Below are 12,508 nucleotides of genomic sequence, written 5' to 3' on the forward strand. Positions count from 1 at the left end.
CTTTTGTTCCTGTATATTATAAATATTTTTTTTTCCGGTATTGCGGGCTCGAGTTTCTAAGTAGCCACATTTCTACAAGGTTGTCTTTTACGTGGGTCTCTCTTTTCTAATATCACAATATTATTTTGAACATTAGTTTCAAATGTATATGTATATAAATCATTTGGTATTGTTGTATACATTACATTCTTTTTTCCTTTGAGCTTGTATCAATTAAAGGCATAATTTACCATTTGCAGATGAAACAAAAACCCAGCATTAGTGCTTTGAAATGGTTCTAAAATGTGAGTTGGGGAAACAACCACTGTAAAAATTTGAATCAGTTAAATCGATGTTGATTATTGTTAAAGGGGCTGTACAGTACTGGTTGAGGTGGGAATTCATGGTTTTTACATTCCTAAGTGAGGTAATGAGAAACCTGTTATGAAATATGAAAGAGCATGTAATTTCAAGAAGGATTCAACGTTTAATTGATGAAAATTGGTTTTCAAATGGCTGAGATATCCAAAAAAGTGATAATGATAAAAGACTACATGCCCCAACTTCATTAGGATCTCTTTGTTTCACCATGTTTTTAGATATCTCTGCCACTTCAAAACCGATTTTCATCAAATAAACTTTTGATACCCCTTAGAATTGCATGCTCTTTGACATCTCATAGAGTGGTTTCTGAATATCTCGCAAAATGGTAAAAGCTAAATCCTCATGCGACCAGAACTGTACACACCCTTTAAATATACAAAATGAGAACAACAGCTATATAATAAAAATGTTTCCACACTAAACCGTCTACAGTTACGGTTTATGAAGAAAATAATCATTTTTCTGGCTGTATTAAAAAAAACACCAAATTATATGTTATGTTTTGTGGTACCACAGACCCACACATAAGCATGAAATGTAATATCTTGAACAATTTTTAAATCACTGCTTCCAAAGGTAAACAGGACCTTTAAAAAAAATGTGATATTGGAAATAAAATCTCATTTGAAATTGATACTGAGTTTGCAAGACGAGAGTTGCAAACAAAGGATGTTATAGCCACCTCGGTATCCACCACGTAACTCACGTAGTTTTGAGAGTTGTCGATGCAAGTAGTCAACTTCTTCTTGATCTCCTCGTCGGGATGATCCAGGTAGCTGAGTAAATAATTTACCAAGGCCAGGCAGCCGTTCGCTTTAAGAGCGCGGTCGACCTCCTTCTCGAAGACTGGCCAGTCGTAGTAGTGGCTCGCCGTCGCCGACGTGATGAGGTCGACGGAGGCATTGTCGACCGGTAAGCTCTCGGCCTGACCGACCTGTTAGGTTGGGGGATGAGAGGGCGACGGAAGCCGCAAACGTTACTCCTCTCCGTCGATGAGAAAGTTCGCGAAAGACATTTCTACTTGTTTGTTTTTTTCTCATATGAAATGATGTCAGTTCTAAAATGGGAAGAATTATCACTCACTACAAAGAAAAAATAACTTAGTGTATTCTCGAAACAGGAGATATGGCAATAGCATTAATAGCTATGCCTTTATTGGTACTTGTCTCCCCCTCCCCCCGTACCATGATAATACTGGCATCATAAATTTATCAATTTGTCAATCAGTTGCAATCGTAAATCTTTGTAACAATATTTTGCCCTTGCACTGAAAACTATCTGCGTTTGTCGTATTGCATGCAGTATCATCACAGCACAGATACCCTGAGAATAGTTTGGATAACTGAAAAACTTTTCCCTTTTTGAGGATTGGAGAACAATGGTGAATTGCTCATTTTTTTCAGCTAGAGATCAATCACTTACGTTCAGACGGTGATCTTTAACTTCAAGGACAAGTTCTGTCCCCTAAAGGGAGTTTAGTATAGTTTTGATTGAGATGAGGATTCAAGGTTTTAACTTTTTGCGAGATAATAAACACTTATATTAAATACTAAAGAGCACATAATTCTAAAGGATTTAAAATATTCTTGCATGAAAATCGGTTTCAAATGACTGAGATATCCAAAACAAAGTGGTCCAAATAAATGGTGGGTCCCACCTTTTATTAGGACGACTTTGTTTTACCTTTTTTCAGAGATCTACTTTTTTTGTATCTCAGTCATTTCAAAACAGATTGTCATTGAATAAACGTTTTAAGCTCTACATCTTCTTAAAATTGCATTCTTGCTAATAATTTGAATCAGTGGTTTCCAATTATTTTGGAGAAAAAAAAAAGTTAAAACCTGAATCCCCATCTCAACCAAAACTATACTATCCCTTTAAGGGGCAAGAGCTAGTGGATCACCTCTGAATTATTCAAGTAGTGAGATGATATCACTTATTACGTAATCCCAAGATTAATGCTTTTGGAATACAATAATTATATTCCCGAGAAACACACTGGTTCAGAAGTTTGATAAATCATTGACATGATAGGTCACATTCTATCGTTATACCCGCATTAAGAAAGGTGTAAAAAGTACGCTGCACCGTTAAAATTGTCGGCAAAAGTGATTTGTAATTATTTATATTCAACATGTGCCCAAATGCAGAAAGTGAGGCCTCACTCTTTTATGTTATTTGATAAAAAAGTCTTTTTTTTTCCATTTTTTCAATTCAGTTTAAATTGAAAAGAAAATGAAAACATTGTCGAAATTATTCCATCTTCTAGTTTTTCTACTTCTTCTCTTAATTGGAAGAGTTTTACTGTTTCTATGCTTCGGAACAGAATAATAATAATACCATTTATGTTTGTGTGTTGTTGTTGGGTTTTTTTTTCTGGTATTGCTGTTGCTGTTGTTTTTGCTCCAATGTCCTAAACATAGCAAGAAAACCAAAGTGTATGGACAACGGTACACTTGACCTAATCTTGGATTTCGTTTAATCTCCTAATTCTTTTAGCTTGTAACAAGATTCCTATGATATTTGAAAAGAATGATAGTGAAAATTGTTCGGTATACACCATCCACACATGCAGGGATCAGCATGAAAAAGGAGGGCTGTGGGTTGTACCATCTCATCCCCTACTTTTTATTCCAAAACAAAAGAAAGAAAGAAAGAACAAGAAAGGAAAAAGAACAGACAATACAACTCATGACTTTTCCCGTATCGATCCCTCCCCCCCCCCCCCCCACACACACATTTAAACCGTGCCATACTGAATTTGAAATGCCCATAGACTTATTACGCAGGTTCCCATATACGGAACGGGTTAAAACGATGTGTGGCTCCTGTTTATGCACTCGAACATTGTGTGTCATGTTACATAGGCGCCGGAAGTGGGGGGCGGGGGGGGGGGGGGGGGGGGGGGGCAGGGGGGGGGGGCGGCCACCCCCCAATCCAAAAAGTGGGGGGGGGGGCAAAACGCATTTTTGCCCCCCAAAAAAGCCCCCCCCCCCAAAAAAAAAAAATGATAATAATAATAATAAAAATAAATGAATGAACAAAGAAAATGAAATAAATATGTATATATATGAATAAAAGGGAAAAAATATGGCTACAAAGGGCAGCTTTTGGACAGTAAAATGTCAAAATTTTCAAGCTCACTCGCTTCGCTCGCTCGCATCCAGCAGATGAGCCCGGTGCGCCTCCCCCTTAATTTCTAAAGCGAAAAACATAGCTTCGACGGCAGTTGTTGGACTCTAGAATGTCAAAATTTTCAAGCTCGCTCGCTTCGCTCGCTCGCATTGAATCGTTATGCCACTCTCCTAATGTTGCTGCCAGTAATTGCCAGCAGTTGCGCCCGATGCCCCCCCCCCCCCCCCTTAATTTCCAAAGCGAAAGGTTTAGTTACAAACGGGAGTTTGGGGACTGTAACATGTCAAAATTTTCAAGCTCGCTCGCTTCGCTCGCTCGCATTGAATCGTTATGCCACTCTCCTAACGTTGCTGCCAGTAATTGCCAGCAGTTGCGCCCGATGCCCCCCCTTAATTTCCAAAGCGAAAGATATAGCTACAAACGGGAGTTTTTGGACTGTAACATGTCAAAATTTTCAAGCTCGCTCGCTTCGCTCGCTCGCATTGAATCGTTATGCCACTCTCTTAACGTTGCTGCCAGTAATTGCCAGCAGTTGCGCCCGAATTTCCAAAGCGAAAGATATAGCTACAAACGGGAGTTTTGAGACTGTAAAATGTCAAAATTCTCAAGCTCGCTCGCTTTGCTCGCTCGCATTGAATCGTTATGCCATTCTCCTAATGTTGCTGCCAGTAATTGCCAGCAGTTGCGCCCGATGCGCCGCCCCATTAATTTCCAAAGTGAAAGATTAACTGCTACAAACCCCAGTTTTGGGACTGTAGAATGTCAAAATTTTCAAGCTTGCTCACTTCGCTCGCTCGCATTGAATCGTTATGCCATTCTCCTAATGTTGCTGCCAATAATTGCCAGCAGTTGCACCCGATGCGCCCCCATTTATTTCCAAAGCGAAATATATAGCTACAATTAAAACTCCAGTTTTGGAACTGTAGAATATCAAAATTTTCAAGCTCGCTCGCTTCGCTCGCTCGCATTTTATTGTTATGCCATTCACCTTATGTTGCTGACAGTATATAATTTGTCGATCGTTTCACACCGTCATTCCATAATCCATGTAAGGAAAACTTACAATGTTCCTGAATGACTGCGTTGTTGAATGTACAACGTATCACATTCCGTAATGTATTGTAGTCCCATTATTGCTCACGCACACACGCACAAGCATACAGACCGTCAAAATTACTTTATGGTTCCCCCCATGTTTCGACCCACCGTACGCCACTTTACATATATATATATACATATATATATATATATATATATATATATATATATAATAGATGTGTGTGCGTGTGTGTGTGTGTGTGTGTGTGTGTATGTGTATATTGTGTAACATATGCATGGTCTAATCTTGAGCCCCCTCCAATGTTTGCCCCCCCCCCCCCAATCCAAAACTGCTTCCGGCGCGCCTGTCATGTTATGTATGTATATTATGCAGATGTAAAACGACATTTGAATTGATGTTGTTGTCGTTTTTGTTGCTGTTGTTGTTGTTGTTGTTTTCAATCACGTATAGAAGAAAACTTTACACGTGAAATTATAATTTTGACTTTTGAATGGACGAACTGCCCCTTGCGGACGAAGGAAAACCGTCATATTGGCAAACTTTCAATTATGTGTGTTTACGAAACAAGCAAACAATGAACAAAAACATAGATACACACACACACACACACACACAAACACACAGAAACACAGACACACAGACACACACATAGAAAAAGGACCCTCCGATCATTTTTTTGGGCCCAAATTCACCCTGTACCTATTTCTAGCATTACCAGTTATGAGGCGGACTATAGGTAAAAATACATAATTCATTGTCAATAATGTCGTATCTTTGTGTCAATGTCGTGTCAATAATGTCTTATCTTCAAGCTATATGCTTATTTGACGACAGTCTTCTGCATTTACACTCCCAACACATGTGCCATAATTCAGTCTGATCTTTTGATTCACTTCATCCCGAGTGGTTTCCAATTGATGTGTTCTTTCATTCTTTTCTTTAATCTGTAAATGCATAGATTATATCCCAGTTTTATAATCGGATGTACACACTGTATGTTTTATTGTCTTGTAAACAAAAAAGAAATGACTGTATTTCATTTGTGATATATATTCGATGCAGAAAATACCTAATAAATTCATTTGAATTTGAATTTGAAAAATTTATTATCAGCTGATTATATTACACGAATTTTGAATCAAGAAATCCAATATCCATTTCTTATTCATATTTATATACATATACCGTATTTGTGGGTAAACTCTGCCTAACGAGTGAACTCGGCCCCTATTCGACCCCATTACAAGGATTCGAGTTTAGGCCTAATACCTGTTAATTAATCTTGTATTAATAATACATTATAGGAGGTCTACATAATATGTATTTTCTGTACCAACAAATAAAATACATTGAAATAAGTGTTTCTGCTGCATGTAAGGGATAAATAAGAACCTACCGTTCAAGAGCCCAAAATCTTTCACATCGAAAATCAGAGTAATATACGTCGTTTACCTAAAAGTAACATTTTCCGGATTTTGGGCAGTCTTAGCAGCTTGGATCTGAGCCGGGCTGATGTCCATACCAGTCACAGAGGTGAAGTGCGCCCCCAGGAGACGAGTGAGTTGACCCGGCCCACATCCGACATCGAGTGCAAAGTCGTAGGGACCGGTTTTCTGCGGATAAATGCGTTATGTCAATATCATGATAAAAGAATTCACCGCCAGCTTTTATGATAAGTTATTTTGAGTGAAAGTCTGTAATCATGCTGGCATGAAACAATCGATTATGGAAAGCAACCAATGATGTATTATGATGACTATGAGAATGATCTAAACAGGCTCAATGCTCGATCAGTTCCCCTGGCGCCGCGGGGGGGGGGGGGGGGTGGGGGGAGGGAGGGTACTGTATAGGCCTATACGAACTTGAAAGTTTGTAAAGTTCCTTTATCGCCAAGTGGGGACAGTTTCAACATCGAACTTTAAATGTAGCACATGGCTCAAAGCACAAAGAAAATTGACTGATTTTAAAGCGTATATTATTATGAAGAAGCATGTACCTGCTGCAAGAGCAAACTGCTTATTAGTGACACGTGCACTGTTGAATATCCAAAGTTATATTTAGTAGCTTTTAGTAACTTTAAAGTAACAATCAGCCCCTCATGAACAATGCGTATAAACGGGTACCTGCCAATGATAAGGCTAAGAACAAGGGCGGTGAGTTAGCCCAGTCGGTTGCACGTCTAGCTACCTCACGATTTAAACATGAACCTACAAGTAGGTCCATGATTTCAAGGACCCGGGTTCGACTCCCAGTGAGCAATGTTGTGTGTAGGCCTAATTATGGACCTACAACGTAGGTCCATCATGATGGTTGAGCGCTGAAATACACAGGGAGTTCGAGCGTCAGTTCAGCGCAGAAAATCGTTGTGAATTTGAGCATTAGTTTAGCGCAGAAATACAAAGTGAATTCGAGCGTTAGTTTTGCGCTGAAATTCACCTGTGAATTCAAGCGTTATAGTTGAGCGCTGAAATACACAGGGAGTTTAGCGCAAAAATACAAAGGGAATTCGAGCGTTAGTTTTGCGCTGGAATTCAACTGTGAATTCGAGCGGTTTTTTTTTTTTTTTTTTTTGCAGAAATACATAGGGAATTTGAACATTAGTTTTGAGCTGATATTCAGATGGAATGTATACTACTGCTAACTTTTTTACCAAAAAAAAAAATACAAATAACTGTATATGAGAGATTTACACATCCATCATTCCCTAAATGATCATGAAGGTATATTTGATGAATTATTGATACAAATCAATAATACTGTTTTTGCAACATGTTATCATGAATTCAATGATATTATGTCCACTCCGGGCCTACATTTCATTCATCGTTTTGGTCCTCAAATTGTCATCTATTACTACGTTATTGTTAATTATGATACATTTTTCATGTGGTAATCCCCCTTACAGTAAGACTCGTCCACCAAATCGATGATAATTATGTGTGGTTGTATGTGTATGTGTGTTATGAAAGCATACCACGTGTTTGTATTGCGGAGGACCGACCGAGGGCAACCACTCCTCTGGTCTGTGTATGTCAGCAGCGGAGAATATTAAAGATAGAGAGACTGTGACTCATGTAGGGTGCGGAGAGGGAGTCGTAAACCTGCCAAATGTCCACCACTGGTGTCGGCTGGTGGTCACATAAAGCAACGTGTTTCTCCTAAAGACATTTTCTCACTCCTCAAAAATCACTCCTCCATGGCAAAGGGGTGTATCCATTAAGACCAATAGTGTTAGGTGTACAGTTTGCCTGCACCAATATGTTTATGATTGTGTAAAATAATTTTAAGTGTAATCTATTATAGGCAAGTTTATTCAAGAACCAAAACGCGGGGAGAACAAAACTGGAATGCACAAGCCCAAAAGTCTTCAAACCAGAGCAAGAAGAGTGAAGATATCCAGATCTTCTGAGGAGTTTATGCAGCAGTATGCATGGCAAACAAACAGTTAGAATTTGTAGTAAGAAAAAAGCAGTGGTACGAAGGACTTTAATTTTGTTAATCTGCGCAATGAGAAATTTCTCATGTTAACTTGGAGGAGTAACAGGGGGAGGTCAGGAGAGAGTATCTTTCACGTGACAGAGTAAAGAGAAACGCAGATAAAAGTTGTAAGTCAACCAGTCTCTGACAAATCAGTGGCGAGAAATTGAGAAAAATAAGAATGTAATAATATGTGACTTTGAAGTAATTGACAACATATCAATAATGGCATTTTAGATATGTTGCTAAACGATTTATTCTTATCGATTCCTTTAAAACCGATTCCTAATCACTTTAAATGAAGACGAGTTGCCAATACTCTTCATTTAGGTGTTTTTTTTTGTAACTATCGTTATATACTATATAAAGATAACACCTGAAATTCCATAGGAATTTCTGCGTTAAAGTAATGTTCGAATTCACAGTGTATTTATGCGCTCAACTAACGCTCGAATTCACAGTTAAATTTCTGCGCAACGTAATTCTTCACACAATGCTACCAATAATTATGGTTTGAGACTAATTCAGATGTGTAAAACTTTTGATCTCTACATCGCAAATGGAAGGCTCGGATATGATCGCTATTATGGAAGGCCAACCTGCAAAAACTCTTCCGTTGTGGATTACTTTATTATGTCTCCTGAAATGATGCCCTTTGTTTTGCGATTTGAGATTGCAGATTTTGATATCACTTTATCTGATGTACATAACTCTGTCCTGCTCAGTTTCTACAACAGTAACTCTGATCCTTGCAAAACTACTGAACCTGATATAAAAGATAAAGATAATCAGGATAATGTTCCATTGTTTGTTAAACCTTGCTGGAATACCTTTATGGAAATACCCTTTCTTGATAACATTGATGTGGATCAGATAATGAAAATAGAAGCTGAGCTGGACAAGCTTCTGCTGAAACCTGTGTCAATTGATTCTCATGCAATAGATTCTCTAATTGGAAAAATCAATGATATGTTTATAACATCTGCCAAACTGACAGGTTGTATTAAAATTAGTAAACATAAAATTAGTATATGTAATAAAAGTAAAAATGGTAGCTCCAGTTATCAACATAATAAGTGGTTTAATTATAATTGCCAAGAAGCTAGAAAAAGGTTAAATCGAGCTAAAGTCAGATACAGAAATAATAAATCACAGACAAATTATGTGAAGATGAATGACATGGGTAAGCTATATAAACAAGTACTTAGAAAAGCTAAATGTAGCTAAGAAAAGAAATTTGTGAGGAAAATAAAGACACTGAAATCTAAGAATCCTAGGGAGTTTTGGAAACTTCTGAAAGACCCAACCTCTAAGCAAGTTAGCCAGGCTAATTTTGATTTGCTTGTTAAGCATTTTGTGGAACTGAATAACCCTCTTTGTGTAAATGATGTTTGTAATAACCACATACCTCAGGTCAGTTTAGATTCAATTAATACAATTATTAATAAGGACTTTACTGAATTAGAAGTAAGTAATGGTATTTGTCAACTAAAACATAATAAAGCTGCTGGTATAGACAATATTCTTAATGAATTTATTATGTACTCTAAAGAAAAGATGTTAAGCATGTTGACAAAAATGTTTAATGCTATCTTATTATCTGGTTGTACTCCTGGTGAATGGTCAATAGGTATTATTTGTCCAATACTCAAAAAGGGCTCACCCCTGAATCCTGATAATTACCGATGCATTTGTGTTCTCAGTTGTGTCGGTAAACTGTTTACTTTGTTACTTAATAACAGAATTTCCCAGTTTCTGGAAGCGTCTGGCTCACTTGGAAGTGAACAAGCTGGTTTTCGTCATAATTATTCCACATTGGATCACATATTTAGCCTCAAATCAATTATTGACCTTTACCTCAATAAAAAGAAGAGGTTGTATTGCACTTTTATTGATTATCGGAAGGCCTTCGACTCTATAAATAGGGTCAAACTGTGGAATCGACTTATCGCGTATGGCATAAATGGTAAGGTCCTAAATGTTATCATTAATTTATACAAGAAAGCCAGATCATGTGTTAAGTCCAACTCTGGCCAGCTATCACAACTTTTTCCTTCACTAGTTGGAGTAAGACAGGGTGACAACTTGTCACCCCTCCTTTTTGCAATCTATTTGAATGATCTTGAAAGGCGCCTCTTGAATTCTTGCAAGGGACTTTCCCTTATTTCAAACCTCATTATGACATACTACAGACCGATGATACAGTTGTTTACCTAAATTTAATTACAATTTTGTATGCTGATGATACCATAATTTTAGCAGAGTCAAAAGAAGATATGAAAAAATCATTAGATACTCTTTATTCTTATTGTAATGAAAAAGACCTGAATATAAATGTATCCAAAACTAAAGTTGTTATATTTTCAAAAGGCAAGGTGAGAAACATCCCCTCATTTCACATAGGAAACTCATGCATAGATGTTGTAGATGAGTATGTTTATCTAGGTATTACTTTCAATTATAATGGGAGCTTTGCTAAAGCCCAGAAAAAACTGTATGATCAAGCCAGCAAAGCTATGTACTCTTTGATAGCTACATGTAGGAGACTTGCTCTCCCTATTGATATCCAACTTGACTTATTTGATAGTCTAGTACTCCCAATTCTTATCTATGGTTGTGAGATTTGGGGCTACTCTCATTGTCACCTCGCTGAAAAGCTCCACCTTAAATTCTGTAAAATAGTTCTTAGCTGTAAATTGTCAACTCCTACCTGCATGGTGTCAGGTTAACTTGGACGCTATATCCAATAGCAAACCACATAAGGTACAGAATGGTTAATTTCTGGGCAAAACTCATACACAAAAGCGAGAGTAATATTGCTTTTACCATCTATAGTCTTATTTTTCAGATGCATAACACCCAAGGTTATCAGTCAGAATGGTTAGAATGTGTTAGAAGAACTCTTTCAGATTGTGGTTTTAGTGGGGTTTGGTCATCACAAACATGTAACCTTTCATGGTTGAAAGCCGACATTAAACGAAGATTGGATGACCAATACACCCAAAGTTGGTATTCTTCTATTGAATCATCAAGTGCCTGTATTAACTATAGAATTTTTAAGAAAAAATTTGTCCTTGAGAAATACTTATTAATACTCCCACGAAAATATGCCATTAACTTGACTAAATTCAGATTGGGTTTTACCCATCTCCCCGTAGTACTAGGAAGATTTGGAGATATTAGTTATGATGAAAGGCACTGTACTCTGTGTAAAAGTGAAAAGATTGGTGATGAATTTCATGTCCTTTTTGAATGCAGTTCATTAGAAAATACCAGGTCAGAATTATTACCAAGTTATTATCATACTAAGCCAAATACATATAAAATGGAAAAGCTGTTTAATGTTGCTGATAGAAAGATTTCGATCATACTTGCCAAGTTTGCCCATGCTATTATGGTGGGATTCAAGTCCTCTAGCCACCATTTTAGCTCACCCCACCCCCATCTCTCCCCTTCCCCTCCCCGTAGAATACATTTTTCCCTCTCCTAATTCCATGACTCTTAATATTACTGTTTACTTAGAAACTATAATGTCTTATGCACCATTACTATCTATCCGGTTCCGACTTGAAGGGATGGTTCAATAGTGGAACATAATCGAAGCTTTCAACTGTTTTAAAAAACCCTTTGTTATTGTATACTACGATTAAAGTGTAGCTTTGTTACTTTAGAACCTATTTGCATTTCTGTCTTAGTCTTTAGAGAACTTATAATTCAAAAGTGATGAAAATTTTGTTAATCGATTAATTTATAATCGATTTACCTCAAATATACTCATAAAACACCCAGACATTTGAAAATGCAGCAGTGTTTTCATGTGGCTTTTTACATGTCTGAGACACCATACCTGCATGTCAGGCATCCTGGAAAAGATACTGCCTTTAATGTATCTAACATTCATTTTTTTTTTGAATTTGAACAAAATGCAGCGGCCACATACAAAAAATTTTAAGTTTCACATTTTGGTTATTTATGTTGTATCAGAATTAATTCTATTCAAATAATTGTTGAATACAACCAAAATTTAATACAAAGTATCAAAAATTGATAATTGTCTTTGTTTGATATCATAAATCATTTTTTTTTTTAGTTTAGACCTCCCTCTACCCCACTGCTGAACCTTCCCTTTAAGTAACTAAGTAATTAATTTTGCTTACTGCCAAGTAAACCTTGATTCACAGATTGAGTGACGGCTGACAACTGTATATACATGTATATATTTTGTACACTATTTGTAAATATGTTCTATTACATATATATAGTGCATGAGGCTGAATGCACTATGAAATGAAATGAAATGAAATGAAATTTATTCATATTCCACATGGTGGACATTATATGATAGAATATACAGGGTATAACACATAGTGGACATTATATCAAAACTATACACAGTATGTTACATGTATATACAAAATATAGTGATATTCTGAGATAGAATAACACCATATACAAATGTGGAGGGGACTACTT

General features: G+C 36.9%; 1 protein-coding gene across 1 annotated transcript; it reads right to left on the reverse strand.

The window, feature by feature from the left end:
* Positions 1-1,069: 1,069 nt before the first annotated feature.
* LOC139724511 (putative methyltransferase DDB_G0268948) lies at positions 1,070-11,897 on the reverse strand (the record flags this gene model as incomplete). The annotated part of the gene is made up of 3 exons (XM_071635645.1): positions 11,883-11,897; positions 6,022-6,171; positions 1,070-1,297 (listed from the first exon to the last, which is right to left on the reverse strand). Coding segments are annotated over exons 1-3 (393 nt in total), but the record flags the coding sequence as incomplete, so codon positions are not given.
* Positions 11,898-12,508: the final 611 nt, after the last annotated feature.

Source organism: Diadema antillarum, unplaced genomic scaffold (assembly GCF_040938485.1).
Source record: "Diadema antillarum isolate AM-2024a unplaced genomic scaffold, OU_Dant_1.0 scf00000218, whole genome shotgun sequence".
Taxonomy (NCBI): domain Eukaryota; kingdom Metazoa; phylum Echinodermata; class Echinoidea; order Diadematoida; family Diadematidae; genus Diadema; species Diadema antillarum.